We start from the raw sequence: 23,656 nt of genomic DNA, 5'->3' as shown, positions 1-23,656 counted from the left end.
AAGGTGAGGGATTTCATTTAGGACTGACTTTTATGCGGTCCTCTTATGAAGTTAACCTGGCCGCTTAATTAATGAATACCGGCACTGGAGTACTTTAAGTACTTTAATAGACATTTTGAGCAGCATGAACGAGTTAAGAGCTGCTGAAAATGACTGGTTAGTACTGAACTAGCCAGGAGCCGTTTCTAGAAAGTTAAATCACTTTGAATATCGACTCCCAAATGTCATTTATCCAAGCAATTGGGCTATTTGAAAGTCACCTACCATCCTGTGGGTAACAACATGTACTGATGGCTCCTTGAGTTCATGTGGCGGTGGGACATGTTGTTTTGCTTTCAGAGTGACAAGTCAAATGCGTGCAAGACAACAGCACGCGGACAATTGCACGAAGACAACCGAGCACAAGACAACTGAGCGCAACCACAATGGCGTGCAAGACAATTGAGCGCAACCACAATTGCATGAAGGCAACCGAGCGCAAGACAACCGAGCACAACGTTTTGGGTGTAAAGCGCTATAACACAGGATTATAACATGCAGCAAGCCCAAAACTAATTCTGCATCAAGAAGGGGCTTTCCCACTATTTTCTATTGCAAGTCAGGTGTTAGCCCCAAAGGTCTCAGGCCAACCGGTAAAAAAAGGGCCTGCACAGAGGTCTTCCCTCTGCCGAGTCCCTCGCTGATGCAACTTCCAGTTTAGCAAAACCGGAAGTTACATCAGTTAGGGTCTCGGCAGAGGGAAGGCTTCAGTGCAGGCCTTTGAAGATTGTTCTCCATGGCGGGAGTTGAGGAGGAATGTTTAGGTGTGCCGTCTCACATGGGGGTGCTGCTGGACTCGCAGAGATGCCGACCTGGGTGCAGAGTTGTGTATTTTTACCAGCTGGACTCGTAGTTCCAGACCCAATTCTGCAGCAATAGAGGGTTGAGTTGCTGAGACCTCTGGGGCTGTTTGTTGTAAGTGACCGTTTGCTGAATGTTTTTAAAAGGTTGGGAGGGAGAAGTACTGAACCTGGCTATGGTCAGGAAAGAGAGCTAGCTTCCCTGGCTATGCTTTGAAATAAAGCCCACAGAACCTGCTATTTCGGTGTTTGGTTGGTGTTTGCAATTTCCCCTGACGCTTCGGATCTGTTACAGCTGGAGGACTGTTTTTGTATCAACTCAAGGGTTGGTCTACTCCACTCAGTATTTTATAGACTCACAACTGAAAGTCTGATATACTGTATCACGGGCGCAGCACAAGAAAGGATGGAAACGCCATGGAGGGCAAGTTGCACGGAATGCAATTGTACCTTGCTACGACCCCGACTACACACAGCAGGCAACCGCCTAGGCAGGGGTAGGCAATTCCGTTTCTCGAGAGCAGGAGCCAGGTCAGGTTTTCAGGATATCCACAATAAATATGCATGAGATAGATTTGCATCTCAAGGAGGCAGTACATGCAAATCCATCTCATACATATTAATTGTGGATATCCTGAAAACCTGACCTGGCTCCGGCTCTCGAGGACTGGAATTGCCTACCCCTGGCCTAGGGGATGTAAGGAGAGGGGCAAGGGACAGGGATGATGCTTTGTGTCCTCTTTTTTGGTTTCACAAATATGGTAACCCTTACCTGATGGTGTCCTTCTGGCCTGCCTCCTGTGTACATAACCAGCCACAGGGTACTTAGGTCTATTTCTAAGGTGGATTTTTCCAGTTCCATACTGGTATATATACCCCCTAACTCCAGGGATCTCAAAGTCCCTCCTTGAGGGCTGCAATCCAGTCGGGTTTTCAGGATTTCCCCAATGAATATGCATTGAAAGCAGTGCATGTACATAGATATGCAGGAAATCCTGAAAACCCGACTGGATTCGGCTCTCAAGGAGGGACTTTGGGGACCCCTGCTTGAAGTGTGTAACCCAGGGGTTGGCAACTCCGGTCCTCGAGGGTCGGAATCCAGTCGGGTTTTCAGGATTTCCCCAATGAATATGCATTGAAAGCAGTGCATGCACATAGATCTCATGCATATTCATTGGGGAAATCCTGAAAACCCGACTGGATTGCTGCCCTCAAGGAGGGACTTTGACACCCCTGCCCTAACCAGTGTCATGTTTGAGAGGGATAGGCAGTGGCATCTATTTCCTTAAGAAGCAGACAGCCAGTAGATATCCCATAATCCTCCTCCCCGCCCCAGCTAGCGTCACATGGAGGGAGCCGCCCCAAGGGGGAACGTTAATGAATGACGTCACATACAGCGCGCCTGCCTTCTCTGCAGTCGCGTGCCGAGTCCTACGCTGGCCACCGAAAGTGCGCAGGCGCAGCCTAGGTTTCCGGCGCGGTTAAAGCCGGAAGTGGGCGGGCGAAAAGGGGGGGAGGGGCGGCCGGAGGATGGCGGGCGTGCAGCGCATGAAGGTGGCGAATGAGAAGCACAGCAAAAGCATCACGCAGCGCGGGAGCCTGCACCGGGCGGCGGTGAGATGCGTTGTGGCTGGTGGGCAGAGCGCTATGGAGGAAAGGGAGCGATGGGAAGACGTGAATGAAAGCAGCTCGGCCAGAGGAGGAGTGTATTTGAATGGGGGGGGGGGTGTAGGTTAAGGAGGAGTGATTCCATTCTTGGGGAAGCGAGGGGGTGGGGATAGTTAAGGAGGAGTGATTCCATCATTGGGGAGGGGGTAGGCTAAGCTAAGCTAAGGAGGAGTGATGCCATCCTTGGGGAAGCAAGGGGGTGGGGGTAGGTTAAGGAGGAGTGATTCCATCCTTGGGAAAGTGAGGTGGAAAAGTAGGGGTTGGGGGTAGGCTAAGGAGTAGTGATTCCATCATTGGGGAGGGGGTGGGGGTAGGGTAGGCTAGTCTAGGCTAATCTAGGCTAAGGAGGAGTGATGCCATCCTTGGGGAAGTGAGATGGAAAAGTAGGGGTTGGGGGTAGGCTTAGGAGGAGTGATTCAATCATTGGGGAGGGAGTGGGAGTGGGGGTAGGCTAGGCTGGGCTGGGCTGGGTTGGGCTAGGCTAAGCTAAGGAGGAGTGATTTCATCCTTGTGGAAGCGAGGGGGGGGGGTTGGCAAGGAGGAGTGATTCCATCTTTGGGGAAGCGAGGGGGTGGGGTAGGCTAGGCTAAAGAGAAGTGATTCCATCATTTGGGTGGGGGTTCGGTTGGAGCTAGGCTAAGGAGGAGTGAATCCATCCTTGGGAATTCGAGGTGGAAAAGTAGGGGTTGGGGGGTAGGCTAAGGAGGAGTGATTCTATCGTTGAGGAGGGGGTTGAGTGAGGCTAGGCTAAGGAGAAGTCATTCAATCCTTGGGGAAGTGAGGGGGGTAGGCTAAGGAGGAGGCTGTGTAGCAGTTCATAATGTAAAGAAATTATGCTTTATTTCACAATCCTTGCGTTGAGGTGAGATTCATTTCTGTCACATTATGTGCTAAAACAGAGGTCCTCAAATTCAGTCCTCGAGGTCCACAACCCAGCCTGAGTTTCAGTCGTTCCACGAAGAATGTGCATTCATGTAGATCTCGTACATATTCATTGGAGAAATCCTGAAAACCAGGCTGGGTTGTGGATCTCGAAGACTGGATTTGAGGACCCTTGCTAAAAAAAAAAAAAAAAAGTTATTGGAGACATTACCATGGAGAACCGAAGAGACTGCAGTTTGATATATGGCCTTGTCATACAAGACTACAAGGTAACTTATATAAAATAATCAACCAACATAATACTGCTCTCTTATAATTGAGAAACACTTGGATGGATTGGTTTTCACATCATCTGTTTTTACCAACCTGCACAAGAAATATATGGAAAGTTGGAGAGGAGGCATTGAAGGAAGGGGTGGTGGAGGAAAGCAGAGTATGGAAAAAATAGATGGAAGCAGGTTGATCTGAGATTTCTGTGACTTTTAAAAAAAAATGTGGCAAGACCAGTATTCCAGATCACCTAGCTCTGCATTCTCATTGCTTGGTTTTTCCTGTCTCAAGTCTAATGCTTAGAGAAAATTCCAGGTTAAAAGATTAGTGTGTTTGGTCCATAGAAATTTGGAGGCAGCCATCTGTTATCACTCTCTTATCTCTTTCAGAAGGCCCCTCCAGAAGAAAAGGCCCCAGTGGGTCCCTGGCTATTGGCCCTTTTTGTCTTTGTGGTCTGTGGTTCAGGTAGGACTGATTTCAGAGGGAAAGAAAAACAGATGGGGCAATAGTTGGAGGGACACAGGTCTAGTGAGGGTTTCTTGAGGAGAGGTGTGACAACGGCATCTCCTTCAAGTGACGCTCCCCTGGACGGAGCCAGCTTGCAGCTGCTTGAGCTGGTAGTTTCAGGGGGAGGCTCTCTGCCAGGGCAGGCTTTGGATATCAGAGTAGATGACTCTTATGATGGATGCCAGCATGTCGGGTTGGGGTACTCACTGCAGGTACTGTTACATTCAGGGGCATCTGGTAGAGACAAGAGAATGACACGGGGATAAATTTGTCCCAGTCCCTATAGGATCTCATTATCCCCATCCCACAAGTTCTGACCCTATCCCATTCCTGCAATCTGCCTTAACTGCACAAGCCTCGATCACATATGATCTTAAAGTGTTTTAAGACTTGTGCAGATGAGGACAGAGCTTGCAGAAATGGGATAGGGACAGAGCTTGTGCAGATAGGACAGGGATAGCAAGATCCCTCGGGGATGGGAAAATTTGTCCCCATGTTATTCCCTAGTAGATAGTACATCATGCAGATCAGTGAAAAAGACACAACTCTGATGCATTTTGAATTTAATTTTTAAACAGCAGAATATGAAAAATGTACAAGGATGTGAAGACTTACAAGGCACCATAAGTCCTTTAAACAATTTATATAGACATTGTTTCTAGGCTTCTGTTATGATTACCATTTTCCTTTGAATTTACAAAGTAAAAATTAAATTGCACTGGAACAAAATGAAAGGATGTTTTATAGCTGCCCGTGGGATTGGTAGATGCTTCTTGTCTTAATTGCTTCTTTTTTCCTCTGCAGCAATCTTCCAGCTGATCCAGAGCATCCGGATGGGTGGATAACTCCAGCTCATCTTCCCCATGCCCTTCAATGTGGGGAGCACACCTCAGGGAATTCTGCAACTTTTTTTCTTCCTGCCCCCCTTTCCCTCACCGTTGAAGACTGTCTTCTGGCGTATCCAAATCACTAATATACACACGTAAAAAAACAACCCTGCACAAACTATTTTCCGTTTTGTTTCTGTCTTGTTTCTTTGTCCCACATGCAAGACCATCTACCTCTTCCAAAGACCAGAACTCCTTGTGAAGATGAATTCAGAATTATGAAGGATGATGAACTACAGTGCTTTGCCTCTGGGAGGGTCTCATCCCTTTAAATTTCTACATATATTTTCCCCCAACCAGGACCATAAACTGTCAAGTTTTTAACTGTGCCTTCTTGTGCAATGTCTCTCTGTTAAAATGCTATTAAGATGGAGTCTTTATTTCTGTCAAGCTTCCTCCCCACCATGCTGACTACCTCATAATGGATCACCTCCCTACAAAGCTGCATCACCCTTGATCCCCCATTTCACCCATCCACAGCCATTTCCCTTTCCTGCTCTGGAGTACAACTGTGAGCCACCTCTCTCATATTTTGTAAGTTTGCCTTTCATAGAATTCTAATCCCAGTCTTGGTTGACAAAGCCAGCACCTGCTCAACATTGAGTAACTTTGTCTTTGGAATTTGTTCTAGTCAAAGGGGCATTCTGGAAAGAACAGGAACAGAACTTACTTACAATCATGTCATAAAAGTGAGGCAGAAGGGCTAGAAACACCTGGGAGTGGTGGATTATTCATTTCTGTGTTGCCAAAGTAATGCATAAAACATTAAAAAAGTGTGTACATATACTAGTAAAATAAAATTTAAGATATAGGACAATTGTAACATTCTGGTGATGGCACTTATTTCTTTGTGTTAAGTTTCTGGCCTGGCTAGAGGAATACATTTTTCTGCTGCTTTGCCTATTTTCCCCTTTGTGGAAGTCCCTTTTTTTTTTTCTCTCTCTCTTTAGAAAGAATGTGCAGCTCTTCCATTTACAGATGTACAATAGAGGAGGAAATACATTTCTGTTTTTATTTCTCTGGTATTGCACTGCACCTAGAGCAAAGTTTTTCCAACCTACTCCTTGGGATACACCTAGCCAGTCAAGTTTTCAGGCATGTCCACAGTGAATATGCAATTGTATTCACTACCTCTATTCTTTGCAAATTCTATCTCATGCATATTCATTGTGGGTAGCCTGAAAACCGGAACCCACCTTGTTCCATTTTTGTCTTTAGTCTCTGTTGTGTTATGTGGTGGGAGAGGAATGGTTGGGGAAGTTCTTTTTTTTTTTTAACAGAATGAATCTAATATATATGTTTCTGAACATATGTATATTGAACGCAATGCTCAAATTAATGCACTAGTTAAGAAAACTTATGTTATGGAAATTGCGATCGATTAGAGCATATTTTGATCCTTCCTCATTTAGACTACTGGTGCAATCACTGATTTTGAGTTCCCTGGATTATTGTAACATCATTTATCTAACCCCCAGTAAAAAGAATATCAAAAGGTTGCAGATCATTTAGAACGTGGCTATTCGGTTGATTTTCAACTTTCAAAAATTTGATCATGTATCTAAATTCTGTCGGAAGCTACATTGGCTCCCAGTTGAGGCAAGAGTATTATTCAGGTTAGGTTATACCTGTTGTAAGACATTGTTTGGCCTTATACTGATTATTGATCACTTTAAATTTACTGACAGAAAATGCTTTTCTCTGCATTTTAGATTATTTACATTTCCTACTGTAAAAGGTTCCTTGTACAAAAGATTTTTCTTTAGAATTTTATCTTTTCAAGCTGGATCATGGGATAAACCCTTTTCTGTCCTTATAACAAACTCCAACTCCTATCTTTCCTTAAGAACAATGCTAAAGACCTACAACAGTTTTTGACAAATTGTTCTGAATGTGATTATAATACACTGTGCTTGTATATGTTAACTATGTTATATAAGTGAATTTGTTATGTTAATGAACAGGCTTGTCAAAATGATTGTGCACCTTCTTCTTGCTGCCACTCCAGCTGTTCTGTAGGCCACCTAGACCAGTGGTCTTCCATAATTTTTCAGTAGGAGCCACTTTGGAGCTGAATGAGCTTGAGCAAAGCCATCAGATATCTGGCCCTATGGGGCCTCAACACTGCTGATTAATGTGTGCCAATGATGTCTATCCCACCAGCCTGTCTTTAAATGTTTCATTGGATGTATCCGCATAGAGGTCAGCATTTCCAACTATGTTTATTGAGAAATGCTTTGTTATTCAAGCATGTGCCTCTTCCATCCACTTCCCCCTTTCTGCTGTGAGCTTGGGTAAAGAAGCAGAGTGTAGCAGGAAAAAATCCAGTTCCTGCCTAAGTAGATCTACCCTCCACCTCTCCCAGTGGCTTCAGTGTTAAGACAGACAGAAGGCAAGTAATACTAAAAGCCACCTGCCTCTGCCAATGATACAAAGAAACAAGGCATTAGAAATCAACTGTTTTCTTGTATAAATCAATAGCAAAATTGCATATTTTCTAAGGCAGTGGTGAGAAGCTTGGGTCCCTGAGGGCTGCAAGTCAGTTGGTTTTCAGGAGCTCCACAATGAATATGCATGAGCTTTATTTGCATACATTGGAGGCAGTGCATACAAATATTAGTAGGTCTCATGCATATTCATTGGGGGGAATCCTGAAAACTTGACTGGATTGGGGCCCACAAACCTTCCAGCACCCACAGATACACTACAAAACCCACATCAGGTAAGTCTGGGCTTTGGCCTCTGCTGTGCTCCCCGCCCCCCCAACTTCCTTCTAAGAATAAGCCATCAGAAGTCCAGGAAGGGGGCTGTGTTCTTCCTTCAGTCACAGGTAGGGTTACCAGATGTCTGGATTTACCTGGACATGGCCTCTTTTTAGAGGACATATCTGAGTGGCTTTTCAAAACACAGTCCATGTTTTGAAAAGCTTCCACCTCAGGACCATGTCAGGAGGGCATGTGTGTGATGTCATTTTGGGGCATGTGCAGATGCCCTCCTGATGCGGTCTCAAGGATGAGAACAGCTTGAGAGGGCTGAGGTGGAAAGGGGTATGATTTGGGTGTAGCGGGCCAGGGCTGGGTGGGGCTATGGGTCTGAATTTTATGGGAGTAAAATCTGGTTACTGTAATCATAGGGATCAACTTGTCAAAATGCTTAGGGGAACAAAACTCACTGGATAGAGTCAAGAGTTTGCTCAATATTGGTGGTTTGGATAGAGAAGTAGAGTAGCTGTAAATAAAATCCAGAATGAGGAGAGCTGCCACTAGTTAGCTTGTTGCAAAATAAATGCACTAGACTAGAGACCTGATATAAGGTGGATGTTGGGTGTCCCAAGATCCTTGATTTATAGTGTACTAAATAATAAAACAATGCAGGGATCCACCCCTTGACCATGATATAAGTAAGGCAAGTATTATATTGAACTGCATTATGAGGTCTATAGCACATGCAAAGAAAGCTTCCCAATTCCATATCCTTATAGGGCCCAAAAGGTCATTCCATTAATAGTCCCCTACCACCTCTTAGCCCCCCCTCTCTCTTGTCTATCATAATTAGATTGTACAGTGCTGCATGTGCATGGTAGCACTATATAAATAACACATTTTTGTTTTCTGCAATTAGCCTCAGATTAGAGCCAAATGCAAATACAATAGGTGATTATTTATTGAATATTTTTGGAAACACATATTTATAGTCCCGAAAGCAGGAACTCAAAACAAGGTGCAACTCCCCCCCCCCCCAAAGTAAAGTAGTACAAAGAAAGCTACAGCAGGATTTGCATCTTTGTGATTCAGTGCTGTTATCTAGTTGGGACTAGGTGAAACTGCAACACATAATAGCTGAATGTAAACCAGAGCAAGTTAGGGATGCGTGTGGATGTGAAGCTCTGGGCCAAGACAGCTCAGCTCTTCATAGTGTTTTGCCACACTCAAAATGGCCGAGACGCTAATCCCCTTTGGACCGGAAGACAGCGCTGGCTTTTTTTTTTTTTCCTTATAGCATTTTGCCACTCTAAAAATGGCCGACTGAAGCGGCGGAGACGTCAAGCGTCGGGGGGGAAATGGATGACGAGCCTGAGCAATAGCCGAAGCCGCGCACGCGCGTTTAGGTTACGGATCGTTGAACTGGGCGGGGAGGGGGGCTCAAGGCGCATGCGTACAAGCGCCGACCAGACCCTTTCCTTTTCTCAATACTTTGTACTTCGCTGATTGACCCAGTTTCTCTTCTTGTGTAAAACCGCCTAGAAGTCATTTGATTGTTGGCGGTGTAGAAGACTAAAAGTTGTTGTTTCCCGCCGGGGGGGGGGGGGGGCGACGGCGCACGCGTAGTCGTACGCGCGCGGGGGTTTCTGGTCCTCCGGGTCCTTGCATGCGCACGGTTCGCGGCGCGCGCGGCTCGGGTTCCCGCCGTGGGTGACGTTAAAGGGAAGACGGGGCCGGTGACTGAGGCGAAAGTCAAAGGTGAGGCGTGACGGAGGGAAGGCCGGGGGGGGGGGCGTCTTTGTCCTTTCCCGCCCTTCTTTGCTGTGGTGCGAACTTCACGAGGGCTTTGTCTCGTTCTAGATTAATGAGAGTTCTTTCAAAAAATTTGGGCTGGAGAAATCCGTAGCTACGGGTGCAGTTAGGTACATGGTATAAGGAGGACATTTTTCTTTTTTTTGTGTGTGTTTTAAGCGAGAGAATAGATATATTTTTTTCTTCACAAAAACAATATAAATGTCAAAATTGATATAATAAAGTTTTGTTATGAAGAAAAAAAAAAAAAAGCCCAAAAGTGCTAACACGAACAGTTTAAACCTAAGACAGCGTGGTAGATATGTCATCTATATCAGTGGTTCCCCCAACCCTATCCTGGGGGACCACCAGGCCAATCGGGTTTTCAGGCTAGCCCTAATGAATATGCATGGAGCAGATTTTCATGCCTGTCACGTCCATTATATGCAAATCTCTCTCATGCATATTCATTAGGGCTAGCCTGAAAACCCGATTGGCCTGGTGGTCCTCCAGGACAGGGTTGGGAACCACTGATCTATATCGATAAAAAATGCTATAGTGGCTCTTTTTGAATGGTGTTAGTTTTGATTATCTGATTACTTTACATGTTTTATAGATTATCGTCCCATTATCCATTTTGGTATACATCTGCAGGGTTTGATATATGGCTAAGGCCCCTCTTTGTAGTATCTATATCAATAAAGGCAGGTAAAATAGACCATTGGACTGTTTAAGGATTTTTGGGGTTAAATAAGTTTAGTATCAATATGTTAAGCAAACCAAATTCCACCAGGGCAGGGATCTCAAAAGTCCCTCCTTGAGGGCCGCAATCCAGTCGGGTTTTCAGGATTTCCCCAATGAATATGCATTGAAAGCAGTGCATGCACGTAGATCTCATGCATATTCATTGGGGAAATCCTGAAAACCCGACTGGATTGCGGCCCTCAAGGAGGGACTTTGAGATCCCTGCTCTAATCCCTTTTAACCTCTCTATGGGCAAGATTCACCGAGCCCACCAATCAAGTTCTGACCACTTAGCGACCCCTTTGCGAACCGATTTCCCTCCGACTCGATTTACTAACCTCTGTCTGGATTATCTCCAGTTGATGTCAAAGTTGACAGCTCTGAGGCATAACACTCTATACCAGGGGTCCCCAAAGTCCCTCCTTGAGGGCCGAATCCAGTCGGGTTTTCAGGATTTCCCCAATGAATATGCATTGAAAGCAGTGCGTGCACTTAGATCTCATGCATATTCATTGGGGAAATCCTGAAAACCCGACTGGATTGCGGCCCTCAAGGAGGGACTTTGAGATCCCTGCTCTAATCCCTTTTAACCTCTCTATGGGCAAGATTCACCGAGCCCACCAATCAAGTTCCGACCACTTAGCGACCCCTTTGCGAACCGATTTCCCTCCGACCCGATTTACTAACCTCTGTCTGGATTATCTCCAGTTGATGTCAAAGTTGACAGCTCTGAGGCATAACACTCTATACCAGAGGGCCGAATCCAGTCGGGTTTTCAGGATTTCCCCAATGAATATGCATTGAAAGCAGTGCGTGCACTTAGATCTCATGCATATTCATTGGGGAAATCCTGAAAACCCGACTGGATTGCGGCCCTCAAGGAGAGACTTTGAGACCCCTGCACCAGGGCATGTAACGAATTTTGGATAGGTCTTTCCAAGAGTTTAAGATGATTTTTTAAATGGATAGCAAAGAATCTATAGGCATTGTTGCTGATTTTGGGATATGTTGGAAACATATAGATCGCAAAATAATATGTCTATAGGGAGGAAATTTTTTTTTTTTTAGGCTGCAGAATTTACCCAGGTGACTATTTAATTATCTAGGTAAGTTTTGTTGAAAATGTTTCTAATACTGCCCCACTCCCTTCATGAAGTGACTTCTTAGTGGGTAGAGCATTGAGCTGCCTGAGAGGATGGTCGATGCTTACCATACCCCTTCCCAAGGCAGATGGTGATTTTCAAAAAGGTGTAGGATGAGCACACAGGATCTCTAACAAAACGGATGGTATGAAATCAAAACTCAAGTGGCTGTATGTGTGTGTTTTGATGTGCTCAATGGTGCTTAGATGGCAACTTTGGCTGTGAAGAACTAAGACCAGTGCTGGGCAGACTTGTACTGTCTGTGTCCTCTATATCAGTGGTTCTCAACCCTGTTCTGGAGGACCACTAGGCCAATCGGGTTTTCAGGCTAGCCCTAATGAATATGCATGAGAGAGATTTGCATATAATCTGCTCCATGCATATTCATTAGGACTATCCTGAAAACCTGATTGGCCTGGTGGTCCTCCAGGACAGGGTTGGGAACCAGTGCTCTATATGGCAAGCTGGTGTAGGTGACATAAATTTCATTAATTGGAACTTGATAGTGCTGGACAAACTTTTACAGTGTGTGTTTGACAAAGTACCTCATGAAAAACTTCTGAGGAAATTGGAAAGTCATGGGATAGGATATCCTATTAGATTAATTCCCTACCCTCTTGCCATTTAACAGCTTTTTACCAGGAGCTGTTGTCCACGGCATTCACCATTGGATCTCAGCTCCCTGTACCTCTCATATTCCACCATCGCCACCTGAAGGATGAGTCCCTTCTGCTTGACCTTACTAGATTGCGAGATGCATGGGCTCATGATCTCAATGTTGAATTGCCTGACGATGTGATATTAAAAAGCTGTCAGAAAGTTGTTGTCCTTCGTTAATATACCACTTTTTGGGAACAACATTACAAGTTGATCGTACGCTTGTACATTTCTCCTAAGAGGGCTTATCTCTCTGGGTTCCGAGCGTCGGCTGCCTGCCTTCGCTGTCAGGCACCTGAAGCTGATTTGGGACATATGTTTTGGACCTGTCCTGCTATTCATTCCTTCTGGGAGTCTTTATTTCTTTTTGTGGAGCGCCTCTGGGATGTTACTATACAACGTTCTCCACTATCTTTATTTGGTGCTCCTCTACACTATTTTCCCTGCAGAAAGGGGGCTGCTACTTTCCTCAAGTGGACGGTCCTCGTTGCTCTGAAATGCATTCTGCTCAAATGGCTGGAGGTGGAGGCTCCTGACTATTCCCTATGGCGGTGTTGATGTGGGAACGCCGAAATGTGCTGGATATTTCCTCTCTACAGAAGCGCTCTTTTCAACACACTTGAGAGCCCTTCTGGAACACTATGACTCCCCTAGCTCATAACCACATATTGAACTGTTGATATGTGGTTCTATGCACCTTATTGTGTTCTTTGACTACATATGAGACTATGTATATGCCCTTTCCTGCGGTTCGCATTGTGGTATGTAGTTTGGAGGAGGACTGGGAGGGGGTGGGTTTGGGCAGTTGGGAAGGCGAGAGGGGTGGTGTTGTGTTGGGGTTCTATCTACCAAATTGTAAGCTTGTTTTCTGCTGTATTCTGTGATTTTCTCCTTTTCTTTGAGGAGCTCAATAAAATATATTTGACAATATAATAAACGGGTATGCATGGAGAACACTCAAACAAGGAGGTTTTTAGCTGATGAGGTGGTTTCCTTTTCCAGTATTACTTGCAAGTTAAGTTCTGGTGGCATACAGGGATCTGAGGCTTTTTCCTCCTTTGAAAGTGTTAAAAATCAGTTAGCCTCTACCCAGAAGGGGACTATCAAAGAAGAATTATAAAGTGATGATAACCTAATCTGAGAGGATTTTTAGTGGGGTTCCCCAGGGGTCTGTACCTCTGACTGCTGCTTTTTAACTTATTTATCAGTGATCGAGAGATGGGAATAATTAATGAGATAATCAGATTTGCTGATGACACAAAGTTGTTCAAAGTTGTTAAATTGCAAGAGGACCTTGGGAGATTGGGTATCAAAATAGCAGATGACGTTTAATATGGGAGTGAAATGTAATGCATGTGGGAAGGAATCTGAACTATAGCTACGTGATGCAGAGTTCACGTTAGGAGTCATTGCCTAGGAAAAGGATCTAGGTGTCATTGTTGAGGATACGTTGAAACCTCAGCTCAATGTGCAGCACCAGCTAAGAAAACAAGTGGAATTTTATGAATTATCAGGAAAGGAATGGAAAGCAAAGATGAAAATGTTATAATGCTTTTGTATCGCCATATGGTACAGCCGCACCTCAAATACTGTGTGCAATTCTGGTCACTATATCTCAAAAAAACATATAGTAGAATTAGAAAAGGTATAGAGAGAGGCAAAACAAAATGATAAAGGCTAAAGCGGCTAGTGCTCCAAGCTGAAGAAAAGAGAAGGCTCAGGGGTGATATGTTAGAGGTGTATAAAATGCTGAGGAGTGGAAAAGGGTAGACGTGAATCATTTTACTCTTTCCAAAAATATTAGTAGACTTAAAACAAGTTGGAAAAAATTTTCTTCACACAACGTGTATTTAAACTCTGGGATTCGTAGCTGGAGAATATGGTGAAATCAGCTTAGTAGGGTTTAAAAAAAGGTTTGGTTAATTTCATAGAAGTCCATAGGCCATTATTGAGATGGCTTGGGAAAAATCCACTGCTTATTCCTTGGATAAGCAGCATAAAATCTGTTTACTTCTTAGGATCTAGCTAGATACTTGAGATTTGGGTTAGCCACTGTTGGAAACAGGATACTTACCTTGATGGACCTTTGATTTGTTCCAGTATGGTAATTCTTATGCTCTTAAATGACAAGGTGGATTTGGATAGGTTCCAACAATGTGAATTGCAGTTGAAGCCCATGCCAGCCTAAGGACAGTGCTTGGTGTACTTCTGTGGTCTATGATCCAGAAATGCCAAAGAAAGACAGTGATCTAGCATTTTATACCACATTCATTGTTAGCTTAATCATGAATTGATAATGTGTGACTGCTGGGCAGACTGGATGGACCATTAAGGTCTTTATCGTTATTTAATAGAGAATGATAAGGTGACAAATTCATCATCGTTCCCATCCCCACAGGAAACCATCTCCATGCCATTCTTTAAAAAGAGACTGAGGTTGAGAGTGTCCCTAATGAATGACACGGGATGGTTATCCGCAGGGACGGGAACAGTGATGAATTTTGTTACCGTGTCCATTCTCTATTATTTACTGTTTCTGCACCATTCAAGTTGTCTCCTTCTCTCTTTCAAGTCAGACATACTGTATATAGAGACCACAGAACTACGTATACAACACACATGCAGAAGGATTGAAAAAACCCAGAACCATTCCCTGTATGCTTGTTCCAATTTTTAGCTTGGTAAAATGCCATTAAGGGCTGTGTTGCAAATTTTCTTCTACTCGTACTCTATAGCGCTACTAGACATAATGCAGTGCTGTACATCAGAACACAGAAGAGACAGTCCCTCTGAGCATTAGTAGGCTTGTTACAGGTTTTTGGAGGAGAGCATAGCGTAGTGGCTACGGTTACAGCCTCAGCACCCTGAGGTGGGTTCAAGCCCTGCACTATTCCTTGTGATCCTCCACTGCCTCAGCTGCATTAGGCAGACTGAGCCCAACAGGACAGAGAGGGAAAATGCTTGAAGTACCTGTAAGTAAACCGCTTTGAATGTGGTTGTAAAATTACAAAAAGGCGGTATACAAGTCCCAATCCCTTTCCCTTAAAACTTTTCTTAGGGAAACTAGCATTGTGTCCTCATCTATCAGCCTATCCTGGCTTATATCTTGGATCTGTACGTCAGTACTATGCTGTGCTGTAGTTCACATCTTGCCCAGTAGAGTGCAACCTGAGTTTTTAAAAAAAAAATGTGAGATTGAACGGCTCTTCTTAAATACAGCAATACTTTGGAATCCGAACACCCCAGTACGCAAACAACTTGAAATCCGAATGAAAAATTTGAGCAAGTTTTGGAATCCGAACGCCCTGCACGTTGTTCGTGTGTAATTGTGCCCCGGAATCAGAATGCCGCTTTGGAATCTGAATGCCCTGCATGTTGTTCGTGTTTGTGGGTACGTTTCCCCAGCGCTCGGGCCACCCATATGTCGTTCAGTTCATTGTCGGAAGCTGTAGTGAAATCACCTCATGTGATTTTGGCCTTTATGTAGTGAAGAAAATATTGTACTGTATTATTATTTGTTAATATCTTACCTTAAAATCCAGTGTATTTACTGGTAAAATTTGAGTTCGTGGGAACCAGGAACTGATTAATCCAGTTTCTATTATGTATTTTAAATGGGAAAAATTGTCTTGGAACGCGAACGGGGTTCTGGAACGGATTAAGTTCGGATTCCAAGGTATCACTGTACTACATTTTGACACATTATGGGCTCCTTTTACTAAATGGCGATAGAAGTTTCTACTGCGGGCCGGCTTATATTATCTGCTTTACTATATTTAGGGCTCCTTTTTACGAAGGTGCGTTAGGGCCTTAACGTGCGGAATAGCTCATGCTAGCCATTACCGCTTCCTCTTGAGCAGGGGGTAGTTTTTTGGCTAGCGCACACTAAAAACGCTAGTGCACCTTCGTAAAAGGAGCCCTTAGTTTACCCTACTAACAGTATGAATGGTTTGTTATGCATTTCACATTTAAAGAAATGAGTTAACTGTTGAACAAATGCATGGAGCAGTTGCATCCTCAGCCAGGTTTTCAGCATATCCACAGTGAATATGCATGAGATAAATTTTCATGTACTACATATAAGATTGTATAACATATAAGATGAGAGGTGAAGTTCACTGTACACCAGAAAAAAAAAGGAATTCTGCTCCACCAGATCATGTTCCATTAGCAGATCACATACACCGTGAGCCATTTCAATATCGTTAAATTAATCAAGCAAACAAACCAAAAACGGCGTCGGGAAAGAAAAGCCTTAGAAGCTACAGATCACAGTATATTAAAGCTTTCAATCATCACCATGAAAACCTTTCTCTGCATCCTAATATTAAAAACTTCAACCAATGAATAATAGTTAATTAAAAACGTAACTTTTAGTGCTCTCGGTGATTATAGCTCATAGTTTTCTACCCCACCTTTTCTCTTCCCAACAACCACCATCCTTTTGCGGCATTAAGTCTGCTGGCCTCAGGGAAATCACAGTCTTCAATCTGCAAAAAAATAACCTTGCCTTGAGTATCCTCTTTTCAAAAAAAACCAATATTTTATATAGACTAACAAATACTCACTGCTAGAACATTTAATTCACTGTTAATGAGCAGAAAAATATTGTAGCTTGGTAGCTCCTGAGGTTAAATGGTGCTTCTGCTTCAGCCTGTCAGAAACATTCCATGCTCTGATTGACCTAGCGCAGGGCTGACATCAGTCCACAATCGAAGCAGATCATACACCAATAAAAATAAAACCAATAAGTGGAGATATTTAATCCAGTGGGTTGTACTGTCTGAAATTTAAAAATCCAATATTATTTCTGCCTTTGGAGATATAATTGTCTGTTACATAAGAACATAAGAATTGCCGCTGCTGGGTCAGACCAGTGGTTCATCATGTCCAACAGTCCGTTCACGCAGTGGCCCTCTGATCAAAGATCAGCGCCCTAACTGAGGCTAGCCCTACCCGAGTACGTTCCGGTTCAGCAGGAACTTGTCTAACTTTGTCTTGAATCCCTGGAGGGTGTTTTCCCCAGTGACAGACTCCGAAAGAGCGTTCCAGTTGGGTGTAAAAGAACTTCCTTACGTTCGTACGGAATCTATCCCCTTCAATTTTAGAGAGTGCCCTCTCGTTCTCCCTACCTTGGAGAGGGTGAACAACCTGTCCTTATCTACTAAGTCTATTCCCTTCAGTACCTTGAATGTTTCGATCATGACCCCTCTCAATCTCCTCTGAGGGAGAAAAGGCCCAGTTTCTCTAATCTTTCACTGTACAGCAACTCCTCCAGCCCCTTAACCATCTTAGTCACTCTTCTCTGGACCCTTTCAAATTAGTACCGTGTCCTTCTTCATGTACGGCGACCAGTGCTGGGTGCAGTACTCCAGGTGAGGGCGTACCATGGCCCGGACAGAACAACAAAAGTTTAATAAGTATTTATATACCACTTATAGACTAAGTGGTTTATATTCAGGTACTCAAGCATTTTTCCCTATCTGTCCTGGTGGGCTCACACTCTAATATACCTGTTTGCTGTCTGGTGTGATGCTGAGGTTCTAAATCCCATTTTTTTCTGTCATATGAAAGCTGCTTGAATTGCTGCTTTTTTTAAGTCAAATTCAAGGTCCACCCCTATTAGTGTTCACCTTAGTGCAATTGGAACATATCAGGCAGATGTTCGATTTTTGAGAGGCTTGCTTTTATTGAAGCCTTTGGGCTATGGTGTCATGCAAGTGAAGATTTTTTTCCTATTTTGTATCCTCATCTTGGGAACATGCACCCAGCCTCATTCCATATTTCAGCAGTCGTCCTGAATCAGGCCAGTAGGTATCACTGGCAAGCAATGAGTGGGATACTTTCTCCTAAATGAGTTATGAATAGCTAATGCACCCCTCCCCCCCGAAAGACTTGGGAATGGAAGAATGAACCTGAGAATGAATCTAGGTCTCCATCTCGTCTATGTTGGTGCCCAGCATTATCACCCAGTCCCTTTAATTTTTAGGTGGATCTGCTTTATATATGGCTGTGGATGCAGCGATCATGTTTTCTTCTTATCTATATATCCCCCCCTTCTTTGTCAGTTTGGCTATCAGCTGAACAGTGGGTAAAAGATATAAGTGGCAGGGGTAAAAGATATAAGCAGATATACTGGGATTGAGAAATGGAAAAACTGCTTTCAAATATGAAATAACCCTAATTTGTTTCCATCCCTTAGGTTTCCTACCTGAAGAAGAAAACAAGATGGGGGATAGCGATGACGAGTATGACCGTCGGCGCAGGGACAAATTCCGCCGGGAGCGCAGCGACTATGACAGGTCCCGGGAACGGGAAGACCGACGAAGGGATGACTGGAATGACAGGTAGGGCTCTGGAACAGGGTGCAGTCTGAAGCAAAGATTGTTGCACTGGCCTGATACCTGCTCCTTCCCCCCCCCAACTCTTCCCAGATATTGTAGAAGTTGTCACATTTGAGATGCCACGTAGGTATTTTAAACCTCTCTGTTATATCTTCCCTCTCCCACCTTTCCTTCAAAGTATACACATTGAGATCTTAAGTCTGTCCCCATACGCCTTATGACAAAACCATTGACCATTTTGGTAGCCTTCCTCTGGACCGACTCTATCCTGTTTATATCATCTTTTTGAAAGCGCAGTTTCCAGAATTGTATACATACCTCTTCCCTTTGAAGTTACAAATTCTATCTGTGGTCTAGCTCTCTCATTTATCACTCCCCCATACTCTGAACTATCTATGCTAAATTTGCTCACTTTAATCTGAAATTGCAAATGTATTCTTTCTTGCTGTGAGCAGCAATGATTCCCTGTTGAAAATTGTGGAATATAAGAAGCTATATTATTATTAATTATTATTATTACAATATTCTAAATGAGGTCTTGCCAGAGTCTTATACAGGGGCATCAATACCTCCTTTTTCCTACTGGCCATAGTTCTTCCTACGCACCCTAGCATCCTTCTAGTTTTCACCTTTGCCTTAAGATCATCACATGCTATTACACCCAAGTCCCGCTCCTCTTTTGTGCAAAAAAAGTTCTTCACCCCCTAAACCGTATCATTCCCTCAGGTTTTTGCAGCCCAAATGTATGACCTTGCATTTCTTATCATTAAATCTTAGCTGCCAAATTTCAGACCATTCTTCGAGATTCGCTAGGTCCTTCCTCATCTTATTTACACCATCAAGGGTATCTGCTCTATTGCCGATTTTGGTATTATCTGCAAAGAGGCAAATTTTACCTGACAGCCCTTCAGCAATATAGTTTACAAAGCTGTTAGAAAGTACAGGCCCAAGAACCGAACCTTGAGGCACACCACTGGTAACATCCCTTTCCTCAGAGCAATCTCCATTTACAACTACCCTGACACCTTCCACTCAATCAGTTCCTGACCCAGTCTGTCGCTTTGGGGCCCATCCTGAGGGCACTCAGTTTATTTATTAGGCATTTGTGTGGAACGCTGTCAAAGGCTTTGCTAAAATCTAAACACATTGCATCTAGTGCACTCCCTCTATCCAATTCTCTGGTCACCCAGTCAAAGAAATTGATCAGATTTGTATGACAAAACCTACATCTAGTGCATTCATGTTGTCTCATGTCATGTAATCCACTGGATTCCAGAAACATCACTATTCTCTATTTTAAAAGCTTTTCCATTAATTTACTTTTCACATAAATCGGACTTACTGGCTTGTTGTTCTTACTTCTTCCTTACTTCCACTTTTGTGAAGAGGGGCCACTTCTGCCCTTCTTTAGTCCTCCGGTACCATTCCTGACTAGAGAAGCGTTGAAAAGGTCAGCCAGTGGAGCCCCCAGAACTTCTCTAAGTTCCTTCAGTATCCTCTGATGTTCACCATCTGGCCTCATCGCTTTGTCTACCTTTAATTTAGCTGGCTCCTCATGAACACAACCCTCTGAAAATCTATCTCTAGTTGCGTTTGTCTTCTGCGGTCCTGCTCCCGGTGCTTCAGCTGTGAACACAGAACAGAAATATTTGTTAAGCAATTCAGCCTTATCTTTATCACCTTCTACATATTCCTTCACTTCACCTTTGAACCTTACAATGCCACTTTTGCACTTCTTCCTATCACAAATATATCTAAAAAATGTCTTGTCCCTCCTTTTACCTTGTTAGCTATTTTTTCTTCCATTTGCATCTTTGCTTTCCTGACTACTTGACCAGTCTGTCTTCCTCTTTCTGCAATCTTTTTTAGTTTATGAAAGCTAACCTCTTTTCTAGTACAATGTGTCTTGTAGTTATACATTTGAACTCACAAGTTGCTTGTAGAGTTCTGTCGATCATCTTTCAACCCTGCCTCCTTCCCTGGGAGCTGCTCCTGCCCCCTTCCTAGTGATATTTCTGGGCTTGGGGTAGTTCAGGACTTGGATCTAACCACTAAGAGTCACTCTTAAGCATTAATTGCAGTTTCCTTCCACTTAAGGCTGGGAATGTTGCCACTGCAGCATCTAATCCAATCTAGGAGCAGAAGACCAGGTGCACAGTGCGCCCAAAGAGCTACCAGATCAGCCCTATTGGATTTCTCTTATGTAGTAGTGTTGTGATGATATTTATTATCAAATATCTTTGAGTCATCAGGCAACAATAAAAACAGTGCACATCTGAATATCAAAACAAAATAAAGTGATCTTATGGTGGTATTTAATTTCATTGTTACAGGGAATGGGACCGGGGTCGTGAGAGGCGCAGCCGTGCAGAATACCGGGATTATGATAGGAGCAGACGAGAACGTTTCTCGCCCCCTCGCCATGAGCTTAGTCCCCCACAGAAGCGCCTGAGGCGAGACTGGTAAGCAGATAACACACCATCCCAGCCTTTTCTGGCTATTGGTTACTTGACTGTGGGTTACGATGAAGAGTGGAACACAGTTAAGCTACGCTTTTGGTATCCTATGCATTTCTCTAAGGTCAGACAACTGGATGTGAAAAGCATGGGAACAAGACGACTTGATTTAAAGCAGTCAGATGCTCTTTAGGCAGAGTGACTGGCATGCAGGAGGTTGCTGTGGTCCAGTAATGTATAGTTATGAGCTGCTGAAATGGAACCTTGATGCATAGCACCTGTTAATCATTTGTGTAGATCAGTGGTTCCCAACCCTGGATAACCGTAGTGAATATGCATGAGAGAGATTTGCATATAATGGAGGTGACAGGCATGCAAATCTGCCCCATGCATATTCATTAGGGGTATCCTGAAAACCTGACTGGCTGGTGGTCCTCCAGGACAGGGTTGGGAACTGGTGTAGATGACACATCATGCTCCCTTTTTTTCTCTTCACCTCAATCCCCCTCCCCATGGAAGCTTTCATCAGGAGTAGAATAAAGCAGAGTATGCACACTTAAACAGAATTGCATGCTCATAATGGATATTCCCTGTGGACTTCCAAAGTATAATTTATTAGTGAATAGCACGGTGTGGAGAAAAGTACTCAACACTGACAGTATTTCGGCAAACCTGCCTTTGTCAAGAGTCAGATCTCTGAGTGTGGTCCAAATAGTGTTGTAAATGACTTGTAGGAAGAACATAAGCAATGCCTCTGCTTGGTCAGACCTGAGGTCTATCAGTCCGCTCACGCGGCGGCCCAACAGGTCCAGGACCTGTGCAGAAATCCTCTATTCTTTTCCCCTTAATGTGTCCTACAATGGAGTCCTTTATATGTATAGTGGCTGTGGCTCTGAGCCACTGTAGGTTAAATTAAGAGGAATAAAAAACATAAACTTCCTACAGGTCGTTCATAGCACTATTCGGACCACACTGTTATTAGTAAGTTGGTGGTGGTATCTTACCAACAAATTATTATTCTGGGGGATTTTAATTTCGCATATTATCCCAAGGTAACTTCATGATGACACTTTATTGGATTTAGGCCTCTTCAGATGATTAGCTCCCCCACTCATTCCTCTGGTAATATAGTAGATTTGAAAAGCCAGTCGTGAATCAGGACAAATTCTCAGTTAAAAAAAACCTGTGTTTAATCCAAATTCATTCAACCTCAAAGTAATTTTCTCTTGGTATTTCTAAATTGATAAGAGATATTGAGCCTACTGATAATTCCTTTGAAGAAGCTGCCTGGCGAATGCCAAGAAAATTAAAACTTAATTCACGTACGATTTCTTCTCTGTGGTTCACTAAAAATCTTAGGATATAGAAAAGAGATGTGAGGAAATCCGGAAGAACATGGTGTAAAACAAAAAATTGTGATAAGTCCCTTTGGGAAAAAATTACTAAATGATTAACTACCTATGAGGAAAAAAAGTCTTACTATTCCAAACTACTGTTGAAGACCCCAAATAGGTCAAAAATTACAAATACTAGGGGATACTCAATGAAGTTACAGGGAAATACTTTTAAAATCAATAGTAGGAAATATTTTTTTCACTCAGAAAATAGCTAAGCTCTGGAGGTTGCCAGAGGTTGCGGTAAAAGCGGATAGCGTAGCTGGTTTTAAGAAGGGTTTGGACAACTTCCTAGATAGTCTGATCAGAGAAAGACATGGGGCAAGCCACTGCTTGCCCTGGCTCGGTAGCATGGAATATTGCCACTCTTTGGGTTTTGGACAGGTACAAATGACCTGGATTGGCCACCGTGAGAACAGGCTACTGGGCTTGATAGACCGTTGGTCTGACACAGTAAGGCTGTTCTTATTTCCTGCTTCACAAGGGACAAATCAATCTTTGCAAGCAAACTTGAGTAGCAAAATATTATCTACTTTCTTCCATAAAAATATAAAATTTGTTCGAGTTTAGACTCAGATTAAATTGCTATAAAATGTTCCTATTGCCTTGCCGTCCAACAAAGAACCAGAGACCGAAACCTTAAACCATTTTGAGGCCATCTCTTATGATGAATTAAGTATAGCAGTGGACTCACTTCGTCCATGTCTGTCTACTCAGTCTTTATTAGATAATATTGACGATTGTTGGAAATTTTTGGATAAAGGAGACAATGTGCTGCTAGTTCTATTAGACTTAAGTGCTGCCTTTGACACCCTTGTTCATCCTATTCTCCTATGCAGGCTGACATTGGGATTGTGATGTGGCATTATGCTGGTTCTCCTCCTTTATGGATCAAAGTTCACAGAGTGTGTTGTTAGGGTCTGATATGTCAAAACCTAAACTACTTAAATATGGTCTGCCTCAAGGTGCTCTACCATCACCATTGCTTTTAAATCAGTATGTCAGACCAGTGCTTTGATATTGCTTCGAAATACCAGATTCAGATACATTCTTTGCTGATGACATCCAGCTATACCTTCCACTGGGATGAAATCGGGACGCTCAAATTAAAAAAAAAAACTGCTTTCAAAATCAGGATCCATAAAAGCTACAATTGAACATATCCAAAAACCAAACTTCTCTGGATACACCGAGAATAGGTCTAAGCATAATGTCAACTCCAGCTTGTCATTTGTAGATAATGTTTCCCAGGTTGTATCAACTTTGTTTTACTACTTAACGGCAACTTCACAAAGTTCGAATGTATTTTTCTGAAACAGTATTTGCCCAATTACTTTGTGCTTTTGTTTTATCCCATATAGACTACTGCAATG

General features: G+C 43.3%; 2 protein-coding genes across 10 annotated transcripts in view; both read left to right on the top strand.

Annotated features, from left to right (window-relative positions):
• Positions 1–2,310: 2,310 nt before the first annotated feature.
• Positions 2,311–6,836, top strand: LOC117349858 (stress-associated endoplasmic reticulum protein 2-like). Its single transcript, XM_033923491.1, has 3 exons — positions 2,311–2,453; positions 4,052–4,124; positions 4,971–6,836. The coding sequence occupies exons 1-3, from the start codon at positions 2,370–2,372 to the stop codon at positions 5,009–5,011; spliced, it is 198 nt and encodes a 65-aa protein (XP_033779382.1). The 5' UTR covers positions 2,311–2,369; the 3' UTR covers positions 5,012–6,836.
• Positions 6,837–9,372: 2,536 nt separating this feature from the next.
• SRRT (serrate, RNA effector molecule) overlaps positions 9,373–23,656 on the top strand; it is a 124,313-nt gene continuing 110,029 nt past the window's right edge. For all 9 annotated transcript variants that reach the window (XM_033924562.1, XM_033924555.1, XM_033924559.1 and 6 more), the window contains exons 1-3: positions 9,373–9,513; positions 18,292–18,436; positions 20,767–20,895. In XM_033924562.1, the coding sequence (XP_033780453.1) occupies positions 18,318–18,436; positions 20,767–20,895 (248 nt within the window). In that variant the 5' untranslated portion in view covers positions 9,373–9,513; positions 18,292–18,317. The remainder of the gene's footprint in view (positions 9,514–18,291; positions 18,437–20,766; positions 20,896–23,656) is intronic.

Source organism: Geotrypetes seraphini, chromosome 16 (assembly GCF_902459505.1).
Source record: "Geotrypetes seraphini chromosome 16, aGeoSer1.1, whole genome shotgun sequence".
In the NCBI taxonomy this organism is placed as follows: Eukaryota; Metazoa; Chordata; class Amphibia; order Gymnophiona; family Dermophiidae; genus Geotrypetes; species Geotrypetes seraphini.
The sequence above is the reverse complement of the archived record's forward strand: the minus strand, read 5'-3'. Positions and strand labels throughout refer to the sequence as shown.

What these genes read in the sequence shown, in the direction of transcription:
- LOC117349858 (XM_033923491.1), top strand. Translation starts at nt 2,370, where the DNA reads ATGGCGGGCGTGCAGCGCATGAAGGTGGCGAATGAGAAGCACAGCAAA. An exon ending in GGAGCCTGCACCGGGCGGCG is followed by an intron (nt 2,454 to 4,051) that starts GTGAGATGCGTT and finishes CTCTTTCAGAAG; the next exon opens with GCCCCTCCAGAAGAAAAGGC. An exon ending in CTTTGTGGTCTGTGGTTCAG is followed by an intron (nt 4,125 to 4,970) that starts GTAGGACTGATT and finishes TTTCCTCTGCAG; the next exon opens with CAATCTTCCAGCTGATCCAG.